Source organism: Bombus terrestris, chromosome 15 (genome assembly GCF_910591885.1).
Source record: "Bombus terrestris chromosome 15, iyBomTerr1.2, whole genome shotgun sequence".
Classification (NCBI taxonomy): domain Eukaryota; kingdom Metazoa; phylum Arthropoda; class Insecta; order Hymenoptera; family Apidae; genus Bombus; species Bombus terrestris.
In genome coordinates, this window is record NC_063283.1 from 8,992,058 (window position 1) to 9,019,869 (window position 27,812).

At 33.5% G+C, this 27,812-nt stretch overlaps 1 protein-coding gene and 1 long non-coding RNA gene across 2 annotated transcripts; one reads left to right on the forward strand and one right to left on the reverse strand.

The window, feature by feature from the left end:
- Nucleotides 1–12,380, forward strand: LOC110119934. Its single transcript, XR_007226506.1, has 4 exons — nucleotides 1–1,808; nucleotides 2,554–2,649; nucleotides 10,667–10,734; nucleotides 12,254–12,380. It is a non-coding gene; the product is annotated as an uncharacterized LOC110119934 (long non-coding RNA).
- Nucleotides 4,515–27,103, reverse strand: LOC100645894 (dynein axonemal heavy chain 8). The gene is made up of 62 exons (XM_048412554.1): nucleotides 27,022–27,103; nucleotides 26,535–26,941; nucleotides 26,246–26,467; nucleotides 26,057–26,158; nucleotides 25,848–25,994; nucleotides 25,467–25,741; nucleotides 24,874–25,213; nucleotides 24,576–24,802; nucleotides 23,799–24,283; nucleotides 23,239–23,398; nucleotides 22,970–23,157; nucleotides 22,619–22,746; nucleotides 22,156–22,336; nucleotides 21,726–22,063; nucleotides 21,471–21,634; nucleotides 21,077–21,331; nucleotides 20,750–20,990; nucleotides 20,316–20,515; nucleotides 20,059–20,230; nucleotides 19,684–19,829; nucleotides 19,273–19,411; nucleotides 18,964–19,194; nucleotides 18,661–18,866; nucleotides 18,226–18,446; nucleotides 17,728–18,013; nucleotides 17,474–17,612; nucleotides 17,172–17,392; nucleotides 16,880–17,063; nucleotides 16,680–16,820; nucleotides 16,028–16,375; nucleotides 15,710–15,899; nucleotides 15,082–15,227; nucleotides 14,810–15,008; nucleotides 14,582–14,700; nucleotides 14,176–14,512; nucleotides 13,435–13,705; nucleotides 13,158–13,358; nucleotides 12,814–13,059; nucleotides 12,268–12,586; nucleotides 11,696–11,922; nucleotides 11,407–11,629; nucleotides 11,163–11,339; nucleotides 10,920–11,087; nucleotides 10,633–10,848; nucleotides 10,414–10,551; nucleotides 9,952–10,248; nucleotides 9,725–9,880; nucleotides 9,282–9,437; nucleotides 9,088–9,223; nucleotides 8,845–8,996; nucleotides 8,526–8,779; nucleotides 7,982–8,410; nucleotides 7,624–7,900; nucleotides 7,362–7,548; nucleotides 7,039–7,300; nucleotides 6,742–6,981; nucleotides 6,505–6,672; nucleotides 6,298–6,439; nucleotides 6,045–6,234; nucleotides 5,865–5,986; nucleotides 5,643–5,804; nucleotides 4,515–5,585 (listed from the first exon to the last, which is right to left on the reverse strand). Coding segments are annotated over exons 1-62 (13,128 nt in total). The 5' UTR covers nucleotides 27,023–27,103; the 3' UTR covers nucleotides 4,515–5,459.
- Between the last annotated feature and the right edge of the window lie 709 nt (nucleotides 27,104–27,812).

Genomic DNA, 27,812 nt, shown 5'->3' on the forward strand with positions numbered 1-27,812 from the left:
CGAAGTCGAATTTAAACTTTCTTACTCCCTCGACCAGTATAAATAAACGAATACGATCTTTAGAACAACCAGTATCGAGCATTCTTATAGCGAATGAGTATCGAGCGAACGTAAGCATTATCTTGTATACATATATCGAGCAACACCGAGCGAACGACGATTAACTCTATGCTGCGAATAAGTTTAAATACATTTGACTATACAAAGTATTAACTCGTCTCATCGCTATATACACCTAACTAATTCAATTTTCTGCCATGAAAGATACAAATAACATGCTGATTGATCTCTATCCTCGAGGTACTAGCCATTGAAACCAACTTATCCACGCATACTATAAATAATACCATTATGTCTGCGGACGTCTTTCGTTGTACAAAACGATTCCTCGAATCCTTAAACACGAAGTTTCGAAACTTAAAGCAAATATCCTGTAGCGAGGCGAGCCCACATCGTGTCCGTATACTTGCGGATTAGAATCCACAACAGTATCAACAACGTGGAATGCAATCGTTTACGCACGCGGTCCAACAATCTATTTACCCGAGTCTGAAGCATACTCCGACCGTCCACGTGACATAATCTGCAGCTCCGTTGCGAGTTATCGAGTTCATCCATACCCAAGTTCGATCAACGCCGGCTTAACTATTTAGAATCTCTAACCGTAGTTCTGGGATTTGCTTTGACGAGCCAGTGTAGAACATCCGCGTCTGACGACGAATTCGAACCAGTCCACTGTTCGTGGCATGCATTGTGCGACCTATGCATGCATGCACGATGTTTGCACTGCTTGGTCGCCACGATTATTGTCCAGCGCTGTTTGGCCGTGTGTACGTACCAGCGGAAAACTGGAAACCTCTCTCGAATCGGATTCGAGAAGTTCTATGTCTATATCGTGAAGCAGAGTGCGGAACTCGCCCGAGAGCCGCTTTCTAATGTTCGTGGCGGCTGTATTTGGTGTGTGTGAGGAAGTTTCGAACGATAGCTTCGTGCGCTAGACAGAGAACGACCGGAAAAGTGGTCGTCCCGCATACGTAAGTTTGCCAAGATTTATGGCGCACGCGAGACGACTGCCCGAGAAAAAGATAAGACTCGAACGAGATACGAGTGCGACGGAAGAAAGTGCCACGGACACCGACATTACCCGACTTATTTACCGGAGATGTTTGCAACCGGAGAAGGTGGGTCCAGCGAATGTCGTCGAACGAAACAAGCAATCGCTTTAAATTAGGAAATCTCCAGTTTTTTGTGAAAATAAAAGATCGTTAAACTCGTTAAGGACAACTGCTGTATCCACGCGACATCGATAACGCACGAATGACTATATTATTTAATCGTGTAGATTAAAGAAGAAGAAAAATTGAAATTTCTCCTTAGACGTTAGACGTCGATGTAGGTATCAATCATCTCGAACAAGAAGATTACGAATTACGAATTACCGTAGGAACAAACACCAACGAGGATTATTGGATCCGGGGAATTTAATTGATTCAAAACACGGTATGGCACAACTCGCATACGGATCTATTGACCGCGCATAATCTAGCCAAACCCATCCATTCCAATTCGTATTCCAACATGTTTCCATTCAATTTCGAGTTCGTCGCTTACGGGAAGTCTAATTTGAAAATCAACCGTGTCTTAGGCTAACACGCGTACTTCCGTCGGTTACCGGTTGCGACGACAATGCAACCGCGGTCCGTAAGCCAGGATTACGGGCCTGGACTTGTTCTACGACACAATATCAATCATGTTCTGTTAGTTAAAGTTCGTCGTTCGAGTCACCAACGTAACGCAAACCGCACCAGGTAAGTAAAATTAATATTCCCTGGCTAGCGTGTGACGAGGCTGCGACCAACTTGTACACAATTTCCATCAAATGGAATTCCTATGTGTTTCCGTGAACATTTAATAAGCGACAATGCTTCAGGAAATGTAGATACTGACTATGTCTATGCGTAAGGCACACACTGAGGATAGAATTGATATGATTCGTGATTGTATGAAATTTCGTTTCGTTAGCTCACGTTCAGAGATGCCAACCTAAAAAAAAATCGCCATGTTTCCTAAACTCTCCGCGATTTGCTAAGTATAGCAGTAACAATATTAGAAGTAGTATAGTGATGTTAATAAGGAAGATCAGTAAGATCTTATTATATGAAGTGTTTGTTTCGCGACAGATTCAAATAAATGGAATTTTGCCATATATTAAATACAAAATTGCATACAGACGTTATTAAATAAAATAACGAAAGTCGTGACATTGAATACTTTAACGTAATTTTATATTACATAGTAGTGTATGTAAAAGCATAAGAAATTTACATGTTTAATAAATAATTGTTGAGTAACCATAAATAATTGGTATATGCTTAGAATTAGGTTAAGAAAATGTATAAATCGATATAAAATAATAAATCTTATATTAATTATATTAATAATAATAAATACATCTTTCATTTAACTACTACGTATAAAATCAGTGCTAACACAGTGTCTTCCGCACTGTTGAGTGACTACGAATGGAATTTAACTCTTCATGTCCTCTCAAAGCCAAGGAATCAAAGCGTGTTCATGGATTCGAGGAAGCACGTGCAATCAAATCAAAGGCAACGAGATCTACTCATCCAATCATGCGTGCTACGATTGGTAAGTCGTATGATTTGGTTCCTTTGATAATAAGTTCAATGTTCAAATATGATTATTCGAGCTCAGATACGAACTTAAGCTCGTACGAGTTTTACGACATTCGTGCAATCTTCAATGACTAACAACATTTAATATATATTTATTGAAAGATATCTCTAAACTAGTATATAAATCGGACAAAATCGTTTGAAAGTTTTATCCTTGTCTTAATTAATTTCAATGCATTGTCATAACTTATAGTATTCTCTGATTTTGAAAAATAATTAATAAAGTTGATCGATAATCAAACAACGCGGTTAAATGTTCTTGACGATTTTTTACATGCTGTATTCTATTCCCTTTAAATTAGATATTAAATTATGATTAATAATAAGATATAATATTGCGTACGAAGAGCACATATTTTACGAATAGATAATACTAACTTATGTTGTAATAATATTTAATCATTTATATTTTAATAACAATTTTTACTCTCGCCAACATATACGTATTATAGATGGAATCCTCACTACTTCTTTATTATCAAATAGTTTTACATCCTCTGGCACTCGATAACGTAAATCACAATTACTGGTGAATTAAATATAATATGTTTTTCCTTCCACATATGTACTTTTAACCAAGATATTGAAAGTGGCGACAGCTAGCGTAGTTTTTGCGAAATAACTAACGACACCTATTGGTTCGCGCATTTGAATTTATCCCTGTGTGTTAGAATAATATATATACAAATACGCCATTATGGAAATTGTTAGATATGAGTACAATCGTGAATACGAGTATCCTACTTCTAAAATTAGGATATTCTTAATTTCTTTAAATCAAAGCATCTATATCCGTATAAACACATGATAAAATAGATTGAAATAAGAAAGCGTGGCAAAATCAACTCACCAGAAACGATGAAACGATGATTTCTATGATGAAAGGAACGTTGTTTAATTGGTCTTTTGTTTCTCGGGATTCTTTTCCTTCCTGCAAATACGCCAGGATTTCTAAAAATCGATACGCGAACCGTACGCTACAGCAAGATATTTCAGGTAACAAAAGCAATTCAGACTATTCCCCGTGGCAAATGAGGCGCCTCCTGATTAACACACATTGGCTCAATTACACGGGTTAGCCGAGGGAACACGAAATTGCCTGCTATTAACGGAGGCACGAGGGTGGATAGAGACACGAGATATATCGAGCGGATTACACGATGATACTTTGAAAACCGACGAATGCAATCGGATGCACGCGGAAAAAATTTCTCTCATTAGCACCTTTTCGCACTCGCGTAACGCGTATGCTATCGTACACACATACAACGATTGCGAACGAATGTAACATTTATAATCGTACATAACACTTTTTGAATATCCGCTTGTATCTCATAATTTCATTGAATAAAACGGAAACAAACAGAACAGTTGCAACACAAACGTTATAAAATTGAAATACTTTTAGAAAACTACGGTATTTTACGATTATATTATAAATCAAACGGGCCACCACACATTATGTCATATTAATTACACGTCTGACACAATACTGTTTCAAGATTTTCAAATATGAAAGATGCTACGTGATTGGTGGAAAGATGAGGGATGCGCAGTTCAACATAATTTTGAATCTGTAATAATATAAAACTAAATAAATGCAAAATAAATGGGGAATATTAGAAAATTTTAATGCATTTACTAATTTTATATTTATGAAAAATAATTAAATGTTTACTATAGAAATAAATTATATTTTATATACCCATCTACATTTGATTGATAACATATATTAATATGTAATTGGTTATCGTTTCCTAAAGCAATAATTGGCGACAATTACAAATACAATAAAATAATAAAATTTAAATTCATATGCAGATTGCAAATAAATTTAGTTTTAAACTATTTCTTGTTGGCAATACAGATTAAAATCACGATATTAAAAATACAATAAGTAAAACGTATTAGTGAAAACAAATAACAAACTTTCAATTGTAATATTAGTTCTCGCCGCGCGGGAAATGTCGTAAACATCTGCCGCGAGTACTGATAACTATTTTACTTTTATGCTTTGTTGTTTCAATTAATTTTCTTGATATTTTATTGCGCCTCATTATATCGTTAATTTATTGTTTAATGTAATATTGAAAAAAAATATTGAAACCCAGCGAACTCGAGGATTGCTTTCATTGCGATTTAAAGTGACGGTAATTCACTAGCCATTTTGAGTTTGAAAATTTTCAACGATTCGAAAGTTTCCAACATTTTTATTCGTTACACTGTTCATGGAAGTTTCTCGAATAAATCAATGAAAATCCACAATTTACGCGCGCGCTCGCGCACGTTTCAGAAAATTTAGAACACGAGGTGCCACCACGAGTTTTCAAGACTCGACATGTATAAATTCCCAGCGGTAATTCTTTTAACAATGATAATTGTGAGACGACTTTGATCAAATGTAAAATGTAAGTATTAATCGTACCTACAATAGCTTAACAAAATATTTGTGCATTTACTGTAGAAAATTTTTATGTATGTATTGTATGGGTTATATAAAACATTCTGAAACTTTATTTCCACTATAATGAGATACAACTATCATGATTATACTGCTAAAATTTGAAATCATTCTGAAATGTATATAGAATTTATATTTTTCCATTAGATTCCTTATTTATAGTTTCTGGTAGTTTCTAAAATCAAATAATTATAAAAAGTATTGTCTAATAACAAACATCACATAAATCTCATAGAATCATTTGCATCATATTATATATTCACTTGAAGCATGTTAATTTGAGAAAAGAGATGCAAATACTTTTATTTTATATCACATAATAGAGCTACCCCACGCAAGATCCAGAATTCTGGTGGTCTGCTTGTTTGCAACCAAAGTGGTGTAACTAATAGCACATAGGTTCTTTGTGGTTTTTTATACACTGGACACTGTGAATATTAAAAGATAATTAATAAATTTAAAGGTTTTGATACAAATATATCTACCTGATATAATTTTGGGTCTTTATCGGGAATATTATATAAAGCAAAGATGTGAATGACAGGCATTAATACATATAGAACTTTATTTGCTGATTCACACAATCTATTATTCCTTCTATCCCAACCAGCCCCTTCAAGAAATAGTCCATATATGTAAACTCCCTCCTAGTACATAAAACAGTTATTTGTTAATGTGTATATGATTTCACAAAATGATTAACATACTTGAGGTGCAACTTTAATTTCTTCTGCTGTATACCGTAAAACTTCATTATGTAAAGTTACATTATCCAATGCCCATCCTTTGTGAGCTCTTGTTACTTCTTGCCTCATTGCAGTTAGAAATCCTATGTAATTAAAGTTCAATTATTTGCAATTAAATTTCATTTGTAAATTATTATGTACCTTGAGGATTGAAAAATCCAGTCATCCAGAATTTGGCAGGTCTGTCAGTGTGCAACCAAGAAGAAAATTGTTTATTTCTGTCCAGTAGTTCAGTATACCAAAAACCAAGAGAGGTAGATTCCCATGATTTTGCTCTCCATGCTTTTGGTACTCTAGCATCATATATATTATCAAGAGCATCTCTCAATTCCTAAACATTATTTGCATGAGATGAATTTATAATGTTTAATATGAAATTAATAAAAAAAATTACCTCGCTCATTATAATAACACCTTCTATAGCAAGTAAAAGATCTTTTAAAATAACGTCCACTAATGTAATAACTACTTGTATTCTATCAATCTCTTGTTTCAGGAAAATAGTCATTGGTGCAGTGGCACCCAATATTCGCAATCTGTCAAGTAATATCTCTGAATCAGTTGATGGAAACAATCATTTAGAAATATTATTGAGGTATACCTTTGTTTTACTTCAAATGGATCATAACTTGGTGGCAATTTCTTTAACATTTCCTTTGCTTGTCTAGATACAATTACTTCCCTAGATTCACCACCACCTACACCTGCTTCCTTTGGTTGTACAGATATTATAGTATCTAAAACAGCTTGTGTAGTATTACCTTGATATCTGCAGTATTATAAATTTCTCATAAATTCCTTTCAATACAGCTGGAATATTGTGAGAAAATGTTCTTACGTAATGTTTGCATTAAGATGCAAACCATAAACTTGTGGTGGATCTATGGAACTCATTTCATCAATTACTTTCAGGTAGTCTGTAACTTGTTTGTAAACTAAAACAGGATATCCTTTGTAGAATACAAAGTCCTCTGAAAAAATTGCATCTAAAAACCATAATTTTGCAAATGTGTTCAACAACCTTTTGTCATAATCATCTGTAACACGACCTCCATACTGCACTTCTCCTATCATGTATCTAAAATTGTGTTTTCATTTAAAATTGTTTTTAAAAGAAATGTTTCTCTTGTATTACCTTATCGTGTGCCAACTTATTCCTTGTTTTACATCAAAATCACTCAAATGATTATTAATGAACATGCAAGATGCCAGCCAATCTGATAGATTAAATTCATATGGTATGTTCCAACCAAGAGGTCCAAATTTTCTTCTCTCTTGCACGATAGTATGTAAAAACGATACTGTGTATATAATTGGTATATATTGTGGAGCATCACATTGATCTAACATTTCTTGACTCATTCCACTATATGTGGCAAGCAAACCTGCTCTCACACCTAACATGAAGGATGAAGGAAAATATAGAAACAAGAAATTAGAGAATTATTCTTCCTTTACCTTGTGGAGGCTCATAAGTGTATTTTATGGACATTTGCAAAAGAGATATTGGAAAGTCCTTGTGTGGTTCTGTGGTAATCCATATACGAAAATTTGAATGTGGTTCCTCCATTTCCAAAATGAAGTTAACTAATTCTTGCATATAGTCCAAACCTAAGTGACAATTTTGACACAATGCCCAGTAACCCTATAAATTACTATATTAATGCATCACACATTAATACCTGTATTAATCTCTCTTAAATTTTTCATAAAAACTAACTTCAGTGCTTGCACTTTGAATCAATTTTCTTGCATGAACTTCTTGTCCCTGTCCCATTGAGATACTTTTACACATAATCTCTAATTTTTTAGCGAGGTGTTCTATACTGGGTGTAGGATCAGAACCCATACTCAAGAAGCAAATCATGGGAGTATTTGGTCTTGATTCACCGTGCATTACATCCAAAAGAGTAATTACAGGCTCTGCATATCTTTCTCCTAATGAAGTTGATATGTATTTTCTTGATTGCGATAGTGTTCTATCAATACACCATGCCCTAAAAATTCATTAAATACATTACGTACGATACTTTTTAATCTGTATACATGAAACTAAATTGAATGATCATTAAGACAACCTAATTAACAATAAACGTCGAAAAGTATCTAAACTGTTATAACCATCAGGTATCACTTCTTCCTCCGGAGTAGGTTTATCAAACCATTGCTTCCAAACCTTTTCAGAAGCTGGTACTTGAGAAGGAATGTATTGAAATTGTCTTAAGGCAGAAAGTGCAATCAAATTTAACCAAGTAACATCTGTAATCCATTTGCAAGGTTTTGGTGCAACAGTGTTTAAGTCCAAGGCTGCACCGCCTTTGATAAAATACTGGAACTCATCGTGAGAAATAACATCACGTTGTAAATCAATTTTTAACGTCATCAATAAGATGAACATGTATTTATGAATTTCGTAAAGACCTCTTGCTTTGTACCTGAAGATTTCATATGTGAGGTATTCAATAATGAAATTGATTCTTCGTTGATTAACTGGACTCTTCTCAGATCTAAATCGATCGAATAATTTTGTATTCAACTTTAATAATTCCTTACAAATTAAGATATATTTGAAAAAATAGATATATTCTTTAAATTAAATTAAATTATACTATATACGTATACCTTTCCATAGAAAGGTCGAAACGTTCTAAGAATTGAACGAGCGACGTTTGATACATGCAATTAACCAAAGACATATCGCAAATTAAAAAGTACAAAACACTGCCACGTGTTGCTACTGGTCGAAATTCTTCTCGAGCTAAATCGATTCGTAATTCTGTATCCTTTGCAATGCTTAACTGTTCGTTTATCTCGGCAGCTGTTTGTTTCGTGATATTTAGTACAGACATTAGTTCTACGTCTTCTATCAAAGGTCCCTGAAAACGAACAAAATATGATACAGTTATTAACATTTACAAGTAAAGTAAAATAAGATACATACTTCTACGGTCGTCAATTTTTGTAGAAGATTAGCTTCTAATTCTTTGATCTTTCTATTATTTGCAGTTACATTTGCTATCAACTGTGTTTTTTCGTTTTCAAGTTCCTTTCTCTCTGTTAGGATTACTCTTCCTAATAACTGATCTTCCAATCCTGCGAATTTATATGCAAATTTATTTAGAAAATTGATAAATATATGTACATTATATTATATTATATCTAATTATTTATATTTGAAAATTACCTTTTATAGTGACAGTAAAATCAATTATAGCAGTACGTGCAAATATTTCTGGCGTATACGATGGATTGGGTAACTTCGTAGTAATGTAAAGTCTAAAATCCTTATGAATATCCACTTCTTTATCGCCTAACTTTACCTATAAAAATTATCGATATATATCCATTTCTAAAACAATTTGAATGTAAGTGCTTTACCTTCAAAGAAGTTCCTATCTTTATAAAGTTCTTTTCCAGCAAATTGTCCAAAACAGGATCCAACTCTTCTCCTACGTCGATGATTAACAATGGACGACCCAGAGAAACACAATCTTCCAAATAATTTCTAAAATATTTATGTGTGAGTAACGTTGCCTAAAATCAAACATCAAAATGCATTAACATTCTACAATAAGTAAATTATACAAATCATTTCAAGATTAGGATATTCATGTATTTTAGAAAAAAAATTCACTTTGTCAGTTACTGATAATAGAAACACATTTTTCTTGATTTTTTTGTAGGGAAGGCATACTGCATGAATATTAGGATGAATTTTAGCGAAATCAAATACATACATTCATCGAAATTGAATTTTTCGAACAATTTAATAATTAATTAATCAAATGTGAAAGGATTAACATGGAAAAATAAAGTTTCACCTGCAATTGAAATTCTTCTTCTTTCTTCATGATCCAAGCTTTACCTTGTAGCTGAGGATCGATTAAGAGGGGATATCTGGTTGCTTGCGTTACTATAATTCCATTCTGAATGGACAAATCGTCCGTTGGAAGACCTTGCAAACTCCACTCTCCAATCTTTAAAATATCGATACCATACTCTAACGACATTCTATAACTAACATATGTTAAGTTAATTTTCCACTTACAGTAGCAGTATCAGTCAAAGTAGCCGTAATATTTATTACGAGGGAAATCGGAATCTTTCGGGCCTGGATAAAATCAAACCATTGTCTCTGCAGTAGAGTCCTGAATTCTTGATTGAAGGGCCCGCAATATGATAAGAAACCTATTAGAATCAATACATCGCCGACTAGACGATCTATTTCCGATTTAAAGATAGCAATTTGCTCCGTCCATCTTATTCTTTCGCCAGAAAGTCCCTCGATCATTGCTGTAGCTGTGTCTGTCTTCGCTTGACATATTTCTGCTAAATCGATTATTTTCTGAAGAGATAAATTTTATTTAAGAAACACACAAATTATGAGAAAGGAAGGAAAAAACAGAAAAGAGGGGGAAAATAGAAAAAATATACGTGCTAAAAGGGAAGATCAAAAGGAAAGATAAATCATAGGAGTTCTTGCAGTATATATATTTTAAGTATAAATTACTTGACGTTCTTCCATCACAGCATCGAATTCTTGTTGTACCACTTTCAAATCTTCGTCTTTCTCTCTCAAGACACTTTCAGCTTCCATTAAGTTTCGATTCGCTTTCTCGTATTTACTTTCTTGCACAGCCAAATTCGCCTGTGAATTAAAAATTCTTTATAGAGATTTTGTTTCTTTCGTCTTAATGATTTGAATTAGAAGTGAGTAAGGAGTAAGTACTTTTAGTGGAAGAACATCTTTATTTATTCCGTAGAATGTAACCATCGAGATGGTCCACTGAATGAGACCAGCAACGTTTCCGCAAGCTTGCTTCGCAGCTTCGTAAGTATACAAATGATAATTTAAGTATGGTCGCATTAAGTCGACGGTTTCGGCGTTGATATTATCCTTTGGGAAATTTTGCAAATTGTATAAAAATCTAGTATCAGCCATCACCTGTAATACGTAAAGTAATAAAGAATTTATGTGTATTAAATAATGGAATAATAGAATAACGATGGAAATACTTTTAAAGCTTCAGACCACGAAGGAGTTAAAAATTGTCGTTCGTAATCAGGTTTAACTGGTTCCAATCTTCTTCCAAACAATATTAACACGCAATCCATAATAAGAGTAATTAAATATGGTGGTTTTCCTAGTTTTCTTACTGTGGCAATGTCAGCAGCTTTTATAGTCTGTAATATATCACAAAATTGTCATTTAAAACCTAAAGTGTCTAATTAATTTAAATTTATATAAAAGGAACCGACTTGCAAGGCAGCCTCTGCTTCCAATAAAGCAGGCTCCGCAGCTTTCAATTTCTGTTCTGCTACCGCTTTTTCTTTCGCGATCACTTTCAAGATAGTTTCTGCTTCGTCCTTAGAAACCTGCACTTGTGCTTTCACCGCTTCCGCTTCGCTCTTCTTTTCATTCACAGTAACTAAAATCTACAAAATAATAATTTTATTATTAAATTTTATTGAAGTTTTATAATTAATATAAAAATATACGAACAGCTTCGACTTGCACGTTCTTCTCAGCGATTTCTTGTTGATTTTGCTCCAAAACTTTACGCAATTCATCGACTTGGCCTGCAGCATCGATTAACTTACTTAAACCACTGCTCATACGATACGAGAGGATATTAATATTATCCAAACGTTGTTTGTAAAGTACTTTATATCCGCTTAGGAATGTTAAGAATGATTTTGGTGTTACGTATACTTCTCTTCGGAATCTGTTCAGAAAAAGGATCATGTATATCTATATGAAAATGAATTAAGATTAATTTACGTAACATTACCTATCGAAATATTGCATGCAAACGTCATTCACATCATGGTGTATGTCTCCCATAACTTCTATCAACTGTTGTTTTACCTCTGCACTACACATTACTTTATATTTTTTTAAGAAATGATCACTGACTTCGTACAAAGCATCTTTTGGCCATCTCCAGAACCAGTTCATGGTACAACCGGATATAAGACCAGGGAATTTCAATGCTCGTGATCTAAACTTCTCACCAACCTGCAATTCATATACGAATACATCTTTTATCAAACACACAAATGATATTCTTTCTTTAATTAACCCTTTAATAGCGTAATCCAAAAATAGTAAAATAAATTTCACATTTTAATCGTTATTGTACCTAATACAATTATTAATATCTATTTCTTCTAAAAAGTTGAAAGTTTTAGATACAAAACTTTAACAGATAACAGAAAAGACAGGAGATCCTGACAGTAACGAAACAATTATCTTTTAACTCGTTCATTCTGAATTCTTTGTCATTTTGTTATATTGTTAGAGAGTTAATAAGTTTTACTATTTCATTATATTTTACATGAATTTACAGATTAAATCACTCACTGGTGAAAAACACAAGGTCACATGTAACTGATCTCTCGCACGTGACAGAAAATAATCGTAAAGATTATCCGGAGTGGGTGGTCGCCTTGGATCATCCTTCTTCATCATAGGCGTCACCGTCGTCAAAATCTCATCAAGTTCATCTGCTGGAAATAGATTTGCAACTTCACCAACGCTCAAGATATTATTAATATACTCCAGAAAAGCTTCCTCCTTTATGTCATTATCGGTAAATATGAACGTTTGTCCTTTGCTTCCTACACCAGCTGCACTATACACTTTTCGTAAATCCTCCAATAAGCTTGTAACACTATAACTCCTAGACAAAAAGAATAATAGACAAGGATGAGATAGTAAAAATACCACGATTCATATAATAATATTGGTAATAATTTACCAATTAATAATATTAGTAATTAAATTGGTAGTCTATAAATTATACTTATAATTATACTTATAGACTGTAAATTTGTTTGATTAATTCAGTTGTACAAGAGGACTCTGGTCTAAAAATCATTTAGAAATTCTTTTGCTGCGATTACATACCTGGTTAACGTAATTTGATAGAAACTAAAACCAGCAATAAAAGAGGCTAGCCGAGTCAGGCTCTGTTTGCCTGATCCTCCAACACCTACTAGCATCGCGTTACTTCGAGGGACACCCAGGATTCTCGATATTCGAATCAGATGCACCAAAGCATCGTGAAAGAATACTAGATCCAGGTGCATCCCCCGAATATATTCGTTGAATTGATCCATGTTTTGTCGAACTTTCGCAATCACATCCTCATAACTATAAAGAGGTTTTTATTTCGTTAACATTCGAATCCTTGATTAGTGTTATTGGAGTAAGCTGAACTGGTGAATTAAGTTTTTTAAGTAAAATTGAACCTTGGAATCTCTTCGTAAATCTTTGGCGCCTCGAAGACAAAGTCTTCCGGTTCATCTCCAGTAGGTTCCGGCGGTTCGCGTAGAAAGTTCACGAAATATGTTTCGACTGGTATATAGAAATTAAAATCAGAACCCAACATTTTCTCTGCAGTTTTTCTTAATGTACTTTTAAACCACTGGGTGTCCTCGTTATTCGTAAATCTAATAGCAATAAAGAATATAATTATATCTGTAATTTATTGAAAAGACTTTTCGGTTTACTCGTATGATAACCAACCGGTCTGCAATCACACGAGTACATTCGTGTTCCCAAAGTTTTAATAGTCTACTTCTAGAATCACATTCAGCTCTTTCTATTCTGAGAATGCCTTCCCATATTCGTGACAAGTCTCTTAAATTAAAAATATAGTGGAACTTCGCTGGCGTTGGTAACATTTTACTTTTAGTCTGCTGCCATAGAACTCTCGTCAAAGGTATTAATTTTGGCAGAAAGCTTACAATATTCTCGTCGAATCTAGTATTGCAGAAATATCCTTGTCCAATACTTCCTAAACATTTTTTCAAAACATTTATTAATCTGGTAATTCCCTAACCAAAGCTTCGATAATTACAGAATCAATAATTAATAAAGAGAAATTAATTAATCCCAGTTTAGTCAATCTACGTATTTGTAAATTATAAACGTGGTATCGTTTATTTTTAATAGGAATGATACGATGCATTGAAACAAAAATTACAAATAAAGAAGTTATTTATAAATCTCTTGTCTTTGAATGCGTCGTATCATTTCTATCAAAAATAAACTGTCTTGTAATTTAAATTTGTCGATGTAATCTACGCGATGTAACCTTGCCATTATCGTTATTACATTTATATTGCATATTATAATTAAACATTACCGAGTTATTACAAGAATTTGAAGAAGATTTGCATGGAACATAGAGATTCATTAATAGCTGTTTTAATGCTTAATTAGAGCATCTGTTTATATATTATTTCGCTAATTATATGTTCTTACTGAAAATCGTGTCCATAGATTTGTTGGATGGTAATGTACAGTTAAAAATATTGAATTGTCTCTTGAGCCGTGGTGGAATATCGTTTCTACCGCCGCCAGGGTGGATCATAGCTGCTAACAACTGAATATCCTGTATAATGCAGAAATCACCTGGCTTATCCAGGGAATAAAATCCTTTATACTCCATCAGTTGACGAACTATCTCGTTTGTAATTTGATCACCCCATTCATTTATCTCAGGCATATTTATATCGTCGATGAAAATGGTCATTTTCCGACCACCTGGTGGTCCATAAGTGGTACCCACCCTTTTCTCAACGTAGCTTTCAAACACTCGCTACGAATCGTATTCCGTTACTTCATGACTTATCGTCTATACTAATTTTCCGAATTTTGAGTTAATTACCTGAACCATATTAGGGGTTGATGCGGAAGAAAAACTAAAAGATTTGAACAGGTGTTCTTCTGGATCGTAATGGGACATGAAGCTTTTGATCATGACTGTTTTTGCCGTTCCTTGCTCTCCTATGATTAGTAGAGTCGTTTAATAGTTAATGATTAATAAATTACTAATCTCTTAAAAAGCAAGCTTGCGTGATATGTGTGATACCTATCACAGTGATATGATTGATACCTATTAGCAGCACTGCTTTTCCTTGTTTTGCAATGATATCGATCAAAAATAAGGTTCTTGCATTGTCTATGTTAGGGACTAAAATAGTGTAATATTTTAAAACTTCGTCCGGAGGATAAATAAATTCTGGGACCTTTTCGGACCAATGAATCCACTGGCCATCGTCTGACACCAGATATTCAAAGATAGTTTCATCTTCCTACGATAACCATTATTTCACGGTATAATTATGCTTGTTTCCATATCAATTAATCCCATGTGCATAGTACTACCTTGCATTTTGGCCAATTACATTTCGATTGATGATTAAGTAGAAACTCCTGCAATGCGTTACGTTCGTCTAATTCCAATACCGCTCCCAGACTCCACATTAGCGAGAATAGGAATATCTTTTCGATGTGATACTCTGGTAGTGTTTCTGAATCACGTACATTTCAATTAAATCCCTTCACATAATAAACTACATTCGCAAAGGTGTGTAAAAGTTTTCGGTCCGATAGATTTTTCAATTACATGTAATTGTCGAATTTTACAGAACCAGTTTGTTAGTTGACAAACTTATCTTATTAATTTTATCTTCAGATTTCTTAATTTATGAATTACAAATTAGTCGAAGAAGGTTCTGATAGAAAAAGATTCGATGTAATGCAGACAATAATATTAAAAAACAATAAATATAGTAATATACATAATATGCATAATACATACGTAGTAAATGGTTAAATATATTATTCCTATGCTTTTTAATAGATATTTAATTTGAATTTTTAACCTACCGATCCCATAAAAATGTGTCATTTTTAATTATTAATTGGTTATTGCTTTTAAACTTTTGATTAAATTCAAATATTGTTCTTACTCTGATATGAGTGATATAGTATATGGATAAAAAATACGTACTAGCCGTATCTTTATTTGTACCAAGCAAACCATCCAATAGATCGATACATTGCCTTATATAAAGAGCTTCCAAAAGATGCATTGTTGTCGGAAGCTTCGTTTGAACGAAGGTATGAGCATCGTTGTAAATTTTATTAAAGAAATTATTCAACACTTCCACTTGCGCAGGCGGTTGTGTCTTGAACCACCCCTGAGTATTAACAAAAAAATATTGAATACTGTTACATCTTAAAACACAGCCGAAAGTATGTATCAACAACAAAGCTGTTAAAAGCTTAGGTACAAGAAATAGTAAGAAATATGTAGTTTTGAAATTACTTGTAGAATGGGGGTCCATTTTAGAACAGAAGCGCTTATGAACACCATTCCCATGCGGGATATCGTGGCTGGCGATGCATTATCGACATTATCTGGCTCAAAGACCAATTTAGTGTTCGACGCCATAATTATACGATCGCCATTCGCTAAAGTCAATGTCTTATTATCGTCCAGCACCGAATTTAAGTTCTCAATCCATACAGCATCCACAGGGCCATCCAAGACCATCCATAAATTTTCTGTTTTCTTCGTTTGTGTCGATCTTCTCCATATAGTGGAGAAAATTCCATCTGTCCAATCATTTGTCGCTACATCCAGTCTACCAAACATCTGAGACGCGGTTATGGCCTAAGGAAATTGTTTCGTTAGCAAATTTAGTTCGTTTGCTGCAAATTACTTACTAAACACACCAATGCATTGTTCACAGAATATTCTCGATTATTTTATTTTATAAGATCTTTTTCAGCTTCTTAATATACGTATATTATGTAATTCATCGATTAGAATAGTGGTAGAATTTATCAAAAATACGTGCAATGGTAATGCGCTGTTGCACGGGTAGCTTATTCAGAATCTTATTTAGACATTAACGAAAAAATTGATTGGTCGATTAGTAATAAAAATTATGGTCGGTGTAAGGGAAGACGCTAACTTTGGGATTCATTCTGACTTCTTTATGGGGCATGCCCATTTCTGTTAAAGCTTTCATAAGAGCCCACATGCACATGGTTTTCCCGGATCCTGTTGGTCCGAGCACCATCAAACCGTGACGAACCAAAGACGTTTCGTATAACTAGAGATATAAGGAGTATTATTATTTCGAATAACTGGATGTTCAATTGCGAAGTTTACTTGAATTGTTTTCAAATTCCACTCTGCATGATTCATTATGCCAAGAGCGGCAGTTGCATTTGCAATTGCTTTCTGCAGGTCCTTGTATGTTTGAACTCTGAGTTTGATTCCTGGGAACATATCTTCGATGAGAGACATAAACAAGGGTTCGTCTTCGTCTACCAACTTTGATAGATTCATATCTCTGCAATATCGCGGTGAAGATAGAACTTTGTTATTGTATGATAAAGGCCAGAGCTTTGATTTCCATTGGAACATTTTCCAGTATCAGTAACTGATGGATTTATTTTACCTTAAAACTCTCATTAAGGTAGTCTCTTCAGAATCGGTGGGATTCGCCCGTTTCTGCGCACCAAGAGTTCGCAAACAGGATAAAATGTTTCTCAGACCGAAATCATAATGCACTTGTTTGCTTAATTGTTCTTCGCATAGTTTGTACAAAGTAAAAAATTTTCGTGCTAGTAGAAGGTTCTCCTTAAAGCCACAGGCTGCCAATTTTACACGCATAATAATCTAAACGAACGAATAATTATCAATGCAATAATTTATATCGAACATTTATATTATAGCTGTATTATTTTTACGTGATAATACTTGTCTATCGGGAACCATCATAGCAACGCTTCTAAATTGTATCTTTAAATTTTCTGGCAACTCTTGGCGACCAGCGTAGCCAGGATTCATAGTAATGAAGATCCCAAACTCGTAGTTTAATTTGTACACTTCACCGTCACTGTATGATACATATATTTCCTTAGTAATTTAAATTATAAAATTATTTAAAACAGAAACTATCCTGTACGTATGTATCCTTGAAACTCTATAATCTGATTGATATTACTGAATACCTAAAAAGGAAACTTGTTTTTCTTTCCCTTCTTGTTGTGAGTACGATCGCTATTTGCTGAGCAGCGACGGATAGAACCGGCAAATCGATGCGATTAAACTCGTCGAAGCAGCCCCAAGCTCCGGCCATGGCTAATCCTTTAAATATTCTGCCCAAACCGCGGAAATCCATTTGGTCCGAGCAATTAAATACCACCACGTACTTTCCAAGGGCTTTCCCCATATCCTTTGTGGTTTCCGTTTTGCCAGTCCCAGCTGGTCCCGCTGGTGCACCTCCAAAATTCATACCTGGTGTATCAAGTTTAAAAAATGATTGATAATAATTGAAAATTAGAACAGACTCGACATACTCGAAAAAGTATTCTTCTATAATTTAAAAATGACGATATCCCTTATTAAAAATATTTTACCCTCAAACTCGTATTTGTATAATTGCGACTGAGGAAAATAGTTATTAATTAAAGAGACTTGCTTCACCCGCACTTTAACGATAGTCTTACCTACAGCTTGAGCTAACGTTATGTAGCATCTGTCGGTAAGAGGCGTAATGGCGAGTCGATCAGTACAACCTAGAAACTCATTCTGATAAACAAAATCTATGTCTGTGATTTTTATAGGAACATCTTCTGTTTCGGTATCGTAATAATATCTACACTGCTTCAACCACTCGAAGTCGTTCACATTGCGAACTCTCATCTGACACATTTCGTCGAATATGTCTCTGGAAAATTCATGAAGATATTTATTGGCTCGTTTCACCAGTACACTAATATATTATTCATGATATTTTAATGTTCAATATTTTCGATACAAAAGAATATAATAGAAAAGAAGAGCAAGGCGTAAAATACTATAAAGTAAATTCTTAATTTTCTTCGAAAACTCCAATCATAGTTTTAATTTTCTCGTAATATGGGACACGATGATAGACACACCTCTGATGCACATGAATAGTAATCAAAGCCTCGTATTTTGCTCTCGCGTATTTCGATAAATCCTTAACAGTCACTTCAATGAGACTGTTTAATAATTCGAGGAACCATTGATTCGTTCGCTTCATTATGGTTCTGTCTCGTCTTACTGTATTGAGAGCTATTTCAGAGTTGCGAGTCCATAAAACTTGCAAGACTAATAGTCCTACCTGTTAAGATGTAGTATAATTTACAATCGAGAAAAACAGGAAGGAAAATCTCATCTATTTCTTAAGGGTTAAATTATCCAAATAATCGAAATTTTACTTGTAAAATCGAATTGTCTATCAACTGTATAACGTCAAACTCTTCGTAAGTGAGAGCTTGCAGTCCTTGGGAGATTACACTACCAACTGAGAATTGATGAACCGCTAACAAAGTGTTCAACCAGTTCTCTACACCCCCTGAACATATAACATCCTTCTCCATTAGTACCTTCTCGCCTTCGCGCGAATACATAGCTACAATCCTCTCATACTCTTTTTCGTGAAACTCTAACTGTAATTGAGGAAATCTAAGTTGTGTCTATGAATCTAATTGTAAGAAGAAGAGAAAATAGTCTGACAGTTTCGTTACTCTTGCTGTGTTGTCGAAGAAACCATCGAGATATTTCTGTATGGTATGGCAATCTGCTGCTTGACCAAGTATTTCCAACAAGGTGGGGTCTGATATGAAGCAAAATCTTGGAAATACGCTTCGTTTTGTTTCCAGGTATCTGTATAAGTATCATATATTATTTTACTTTAATTAATTTGAGTCGTGTTAACTCTGCTGCATTCTTTAGACCATGTTTAACCAGATCGTATTGTTATGTTGTTAGAAAATTTCTTGAATTTGGAAAAAATGTGCAGGCATCTGAATTTTATGCTAAAAAGATTATGCGAGAAAGGTCGATTTTTCAATCGAAACTGAATGGTAATTGAAACATAAAAGATTTTAGAAACGAAGCTGAGTTAATAATAGAGGTGTTTGAATCAGTTTTGTTACCCGCTGAGAGACTTCTGACACGATTCCAGCTGTTCCAATAAATGTGGCAAGAATTGTCCCATTGTTTCGTCTCCTGTGCATGTTTCCACTGCGTTCACGTTTTCACGTGCTCGATACATTATCTTCACCCAAGCTTTATCGATATTCTAGAATATTTAAAATGTAATTTACGATTTTCTGATTTTTGGAATTTAACCCTTAAGAAGTATCACCCAATGTAAATTTTGTTTTAATACCATCGTCCAGACTTGACTTTATTGATGTCTAAAATAGAGAGGATCGATGTCTAAAATGTATTAGAGTGAAATTTCAAACATAATAGCATGGACGTGATTTTCTTCGATAATAGCTTTTAAAGATGAATTGATTATTTACATTGAAACGTTTCGCCTCTGCTGGGAGTTGTTTCGATATATCTCCGCCAATGAACACCGCTTCTAAATAAGCCCATAAATTCTGTACAGTCAACCATTTTGCTAAGATTTCGGAGGTGTTGCTGAGCTTATTTTGCCACAATTGTATGTCCTTTTTGAAATACGCATTATATCTAAATTATATCATATAAATTATAGTAATATTATTGACTCGAGATTAAATACTTTTTCGTCTAATTTAAACAATCGATTAAATACCGATTTGCCAGGAGTGAACTGATGATCATTAAACTATCTTCCAGTTGAGATATTATCTCGATCGTTTCTGAGCCTTTTAACAGTAATTCTCCTCTTTGCTTAAACGTGGAGAACTGTAGATCTACGGTAGCCCATTCTGCTATAATTTGATTCAGTTTACTCTCTATATCTTGCTCCTTCACCGCACTTATGCATATATCCTACGAAAAGGATCGTCTTATTAAATCATTCTATCATCTTCCTATTAAATATTTCTTATAATATAATAGAATTCTCATCATAAACAATTGTATTGCTTTAAACATAGCTCTCAGAAATCTTCTATTTATGAAATGACCTAGTTACATAAATAATTCTGTAATATACATGTAATACGTAATAAGTAATAATTAATTAGGAGAGATAGATATTACGTGTTTCGATTGAAATCATACCTCGACTTCATCTTTGTACTTCAATAAAGGTGCTTGCATCACGCTAGCCAAAGTAAAAGTCTCCGACTCAACGTCAAAGTGGTATTTGCACAACTTCGACATTCTTTCCCAGTGTCTTTCTTGCATCGCTTTATTAGCCATCATCTCTAACAATGGGCAAGTCTCGTTGAAGTCGTCGATCTTCTTCTTCAGCTCGATATAAGCTGGCCAGTCTCTCATAGCCTTTGGTAATCGCCGACATCTAATATAAAATTGTAAAGTCAAATTACGTGCTGTGCTTACATAACAATGAACAAAATATCAAGAAATAGTAAAACTTGTAGCGACCTATTCTGAAAATCGGCTAATTCAGTCATTATAGATTCGATATCGATGTCTGACCAAGGTATCTCGTAGTAGCCGTCGATCGTTCGTATCACTTGCAAATACAAGGAGTATAACTTCTGCAGTAAATTAATTTCCCTCTTCCTTTGATGAAGAGCAGGGTAGTCTGTTATTTCAATGCCGAATAAACTTTCCCCGCTACTGTAAGTTTCGTACTTCTCCCATAACTCTTCGAGAAGAGCTTGAAAGAATATGAGCCTAGAAAAATCAAGTAAGTATAATAAAGTAGTTATGAACCGGGAATGATATTTACGTTTTTATTTATTTAGCGCTAAAACTATCGATCTTTGATATAATTCTGTTCTAATTACAATAATCTATTATTCATAAATAATACCGATCACTAGCTTCTTTAGCCGGTATTCCCTCAACCATAGGACCATTCAGCTCAAAATCGAGATCAAACTGAATCACTTGTTGTTTAAATATGGCAACACCATCCGTCAGTTCCTTTTTCAATGGCTCTTGCATTTCGCATATCTTTGCTTGTACCTGTTTCGCCTTATAGTATCGAACAATTCACTATTTAAAATATTATCGCGTAATAACATGAACGATATGCGATGAATGATAATTTTTCATAAATTATTACCGTGTTCAACATGTTTGTAAAATTGTACCGTAAACTGTCCACAATATCTTGTTCCTCCTTCGAAATAGAAATGTCGAACCTCCCCATTAACGTATACGTTTCCTCGATCAAGATCAATTCTATATCCAACGATATGAAATCGTCTCGTATCTCGCTCAAACATTTCATTGCAATCCTCACGTCTTCCAGGTCCTTTATTTCTCTGACCAGCACCTTATTCTTTTCATTTATATATTCGGTGATCCTTTTTAATTTCTCTTTATAAGTCGCAGATAACTTCTGTCCCAATGACATCTTCCATGCGCGTGCTTCCACTAGGAATGCTAATTTCAGTTTGTCTAAAAATTCAAATTTCCCATAAATACATAAAGGTCCGCTATCTATTCGTCGCTAAACAAGAAAAATGACGAAAAAGATATTAGATTACTACCCATGCTAATTTCTATAGGCCCAACTACGTGTTTCTTTGGCAGATTTTGAATTTCAGCGACTAAATTGTCATACTCCACGAACTTTTCTTTGATCACCTGAGTGATGGGCTCGGAATCGACGAAATTTTGAACGATATTGTCCCTATTTTCGGACCATATGTAGGAATACTGCAAGTAGATCTACTCGAAAAGTGATTTAAATAACTCAAATTGAGTCACATGTGTCATCCTTTGCAGCTGTATGCATACACATACAGACATCTCTCGGATAACTTGATCAATCGATTTCATGATATTAAAATGTGTTATTCGAGACTCAGGATACGTGCAAATTTCAGGTATACAGAAATTTCCGAGAATTTTCTCGAAGTTTTAACATGTTATTTAATATGGATGTAGCTCATATGTTATCCGAGATTTGCTTGTATATTTAAAATTGGATGAAAAGAAAAATAGTAGTACATTGGCAATTTCATCGACGTCTTGCTTCATGGCGAAAATTGCACCTTGCAGGCTCATTACGCTACGAACTATCTCTTTGTGATCTGATATGATCTGATAATAATTCTTCCCAGAATCTACAATGTCTCCTATATGAATAAGTCATTAATGTATATACGATTATAAACATCGAAGAGTTTGTAGCAATAAAGAAGTATTAAATTAAATAAAGAAAGTAACAGCAAATATGTAGCTTTGTTAAATGATGATACCAGCACGATCATCGTTAATGATGTTTTCAATTTGCTATTTTCGTTTCTTCCGCGAAAAACAAACCTTGGAAATTTGTTACGATGCTTCCAGACTTTAGACTAGTAGTATAACGCTGTCCCCATGCTGTAATTCGTTTGTGATTCTCCAATAAGCTAATTACTAATTTTCCAAAATAATACTGCAACTCTTCTATTGGGGGTACTATCACGATGTTTGGTATTTGCAAGACAAATGTTGTTAAAAGTATCGGTGATTTCTGATTCGATTCGTTATCTTCTATCAGATGGCTGTAGGTATAAAAAACAGAACACAGGTCATTTTTTAGTAACGTTATCTCATCGGCAAATTATAGATGCAATCGAATGAACCTCATATTAGTGACTTTTCTCTTTAATAATTCGAGGGAATTCTTGGTGCATTTTACTAAGGCTTCTACGAGCTTATTATGGAAATAAGCAAATAATTCCATGCAATCATTGTGCACCTTGTTTATATGGACTTTACGTGTTCTCTCGATAGGGGCAAAACCTGCGATTAGTTGATAGATATGGATCATTATGCTTGCGAATCATACAAGATGTTTAACCCCTTAATATGACGTTTTTTACGTTCTACACAGATTACATGCCTGTAGTACTAAAATTTTACAGTAACATTATGTAGATCGTATTTAATCTCTTAAGAGATGAGATCTTTTTATCAGAAAACTTTCCATCTTAAATTAATATTTATTTTAACACAATGTTCGCTATCCTGTTCTTCTTAAATCTTTTAGACGAAATGCACAAATAAAAACACAATAATTACTTGCAATTAAAATCCAGCAGCAAGATAATTAAATTGTTGCAACATGTGCAGCGGAATACAACGGAAGTATTAAAGAATTAATTATGTAATAAGATAATTAAAATTAATCAAAAATAGACACCTGGCTCGTATTTTCCCTTTGTCAATTTCGTCTGTGAGATATGCCTTTGTATTTTATCCGGATCCATCCAATTATATTTAACATCCTGAACAGTCTCGTCGATTATAAAATCCATAAACTTATTAATAATAGCCGTAACAGCTTTCTCTGCTGCTGATGATTTAATTTCCAAATCAGCCGCTACTGTAAGCCCATAGGCGATATTATCGTCTAATAATTGCGTAGGAGTCTTTGCATGTCCATCGAGTTGTAGTAAAACAGCTTCTGATATGGATTCGAAAACTTCGTCAACCCTTGCTTCTTTCATATCTTTTATCTCTTTAACAAAAATCTGCACCGACGTAAGCGAGTGCCTTATTTCGTCACATACTTCGCCAATGTTTAAAGACGTCCATGTAATTACCGATAGACAAGGTTGAAAGGCAATCTCGAGATTAACGAGAACGATTTTTATCAAAGTCAAAAACAATATTGGTATTGTTCGTCTGAAACGTAGGAGAAAAATCTGGGATGTAAGATCGTTTCCTATTATATATATATAGATGTTCCTATATCTAGTACAGATTAAATGTTTTTCACTGCTTTTATTTTCTATTTATTATACAGAGTGCTAAGGATTTAAAGCCAAACTTTATCGGTATATTTTATCGGTATAATCAAAGAGAAAATGTTATATAAAAATAAGCCATTTAAAGCTTCATTAAAAATTTATAATGGAAATATAACGATTAGATGACCTAATAGTCAGCAGAGTACCTCTCATTCGAGGCAGTGTACCTTAATGTATTATTTTCATCAACCAACTGTTTCACAGTTTCATACGACGAGGAGATTTTATCTTTACAAAATGTTATTATCTGTATAAAATCTGGCACTTCCAAATCAAACCTAGCCATGTGTTCTGATTCGCGTATCACCTCTATGATGTACGAATCGAAGTTCAAATGATACTTATTCGTATCTGGATGTCTTATTATCAAGGGCGAAGCCAATGCCAATCGAACCTATCGATTGAAACATTTAGTAATTTAATCATAATTTTATTCATCTTATCGTATACGACGATTATACTTACAATTTCTGAAGAATCATACCATGATTTATGATATATCATTTCATAGTGTATAAAGACACTGATCAAGGCATTGTAAATTTTAATGCATCTCTGCATGTGATCGTGGCTAATTACTCTTCTACATTCTTTATATATTTCCATCGGGCTTTCGATACGTCTGAAAAGCTGTCGAATCCATAAAATACGACCAGCAATAGGTGGAACGTTTCGTGGTATCGGAGGATCCGATCTGTCTTCGTTGTATCTATCTCGTACATCCTCGATTTCTTTTTGAAACAACCCTGTAAGTTCTAAATACTTTCTGTCGATTCTCAGATGCTTAAACTTCAATTTTTGGAATCTATACAAATCGTATATTTGTGATGTAATAACGATTAACACTAACTTAGATTATAATACAATATGTGAAATTTTTTTTCGTATTTTTATTAAAAATTATAAATTTTTTATCATACTTCATTGTCTTAATGATTAGCATAAATCAAATTAAAGATATTGCCGACACTATTGACATGGATATACCATTCGTCTCATAATTATAAGATCAGACGAAAATTTTCAATTTTGATACGTTATGTTATATAAAATGATACCTTGCCACTACTCTCAAAGCTTCAGTTATGTTTGGCGTTTCCGATACACTTTTATAAAAGAAGTTCCTTAATTCTATCTCTGTCTCTGCCACGTTTTTCTTGTAGTTATCGTAATCAGAATCAAAATATGGTTTTCTATGATTTAATGGGTCATAATCTTTGGACGAAATTTCCTGAAAGAAACTCGAGAATTTGTTTGCGAATACGTCTATTCCCTCTATTGCAGAATTATAAAGAATTAGATACGTTAAAGTTGTTTGCAAAACGTCCATGATCTGAAATATATATAATTTACTTTTTTTGATTTTGCTCAAGATGATAGGATTATATTATAGGATTTTAATAAAATATATAGTAGAATTTAAATATTTTATCACTGACTTTTATTATTCTCGCTTTGAAGGTATTAAATTTTCCGAAAACATACATTTCTGATACTTCGAAAGGTTTTTCATCGGCAGATTCTCTCACCTCTTTGCACATTTCGTTGTAATATTCATAGTATTTTTCACACAGTTTAATACAATCCTATAATAAAAAGATTTTGTAGTAAATCGATTTACTTAGAATTTTGTTTAATTAATATTTGCCTTTATCTTGGATATCATGACTGATTTAGCATCGTTCCAAACATTTATTTTGCCATCCTCTGTTAAATATGCTTTGCACGCTAAAATCATTTGATTCGTCATCTGGAAAATTGATAATCAAATCGTTGGAATTTTATAGAATATATGGAGATACACATTTTCATTTTTATTATGTTTCTACGATAGTACTTTCACAAAAACTGCTGTGATCATTCGGCTGCTATTAAAGAATCGAGAAGTAGCGTATATCATTCGTATAACATACATGAGAGGAGGTAAATATTCTCCCATTTTTGTTGGATCAAGCCTGTACAAAGGTTGAGTAAATTTTTCTAGTGCATACAAATATTTTACATTATCTTGTGCGAGAATTTGGATCATTTGAACGTGTTTTTCCAACAATTTCCATTTCTGTATATCAACTCTGAATTAATTTCTAAGCTTCAAATAAAAAGAGATATCTTATAATTAAACATACTTTTATATGTTTCGATTTTATTTTTTTTAAAAAATCTATATATTTTTGGGTAAATGGAGATTTAATGTGTTCAATAATTGATGAAAAACGAGCTAGCAATCTTCTCCAGTAGCTGAGTTCTGCATTTGGTCCCATTGTTTCTGTTTCTCTACGTAATTGTTGACTCTGAACAATGGCCTGTATATCCAAATACATATAATTTTTTAGTGGATTAAAATAAAAGGCTACACTCATAAACTTTACCCGTTCCATACTTTTCATCCATAATTTAAGATTATTTTCTATAGCTTCTATAGCTTCTGGGTTAGTAAGACTTTGTTTATTATTTTCTAGCAATTCTAAATACTTATGATAGGCCTCCCAATCGGTGTAAAATTTTATTGTATTTTCTAAATCTATTTTAGTCACTAAACAAAATATAGAAATAGTAGTTTCATTGCATAGATATAGATATAACTTTAAATGATTATGAGTTGTACTTTCTTACTGCTTAAAAATTCACAAAAGTCTCTAAAATCACAAATAAAATTGTTCACAACTTTGTCACCAGTTTCACATTTTGACAATTCACCCCATACTTTATTAGCAATTATTGCTGGTAAATTTAGCCTTAAAATTAAATCTGATATGGCTGCAAGTGCACTTCGAGATACTGGGTCAACTTCTGCATATGCATAATATGCTTCCTGTTCAAGAATTCAAATTGAGAATACATTATAATATACAAAAATAGTTTTGCACAACCATACTGAAAACATACTTCATGAAGATGCTTTGTTTCAAAATCAATGTCTGATTTCAATCTATAAACTATAACACATTTGCCAGAAAGTTGTTCTGTAGAACCATCAGTAACACAACAACGTATTACTTCAGTTTCACGCTCATATTGTGGATTCCATCTTCCTGACTCTTTTTTATATATATATATATTTATATTGATTATATATACAGATTAAAATTTAGAAAAATATGTATAATAAAAGAATAATTTATGATACCAAATGGAGGTGGTTCCATTGGTTGATAGTGTATAAGAATTGCACGCTTTCCATCTTTAAGGAAGAAACTATCAAGAACATTGATATATTCATCTTTATCAATGATTCCTTCTTCTAAAGTATCTGGATCTACATTTAAAATAAAAGCAGCAACTTCCAAGACCTGTCTATGGGTTGCTTTGAGCAATGCTTGTCTAGCATTTCGATTCTCCTTAAATTTGGCCTATGTATACAATAAAATAATAAAATTTAAATGAAATAGTCTACTAAATGATAT

Excerpts from the sequence above, each read along its gene's own strand:
- LOC100645894 (XM_048412554.1), bottom strand. Across the intron at positions 19,830-20,058 it reads CAGAGGCGAAACGTTTCAAT|AATATCGATAAAGCTTGGGT; the intron begins GTAAATAATCAA and ends TAAATATTCTAG. Across the intron at positions 11,088-11,162 it reads AAGCAGAGGCTGCCTTGCAA|ACTATAAAAGCTGCTGACAT; the intron begins GTCGGTTCCTTT and ends GATATATTACAG.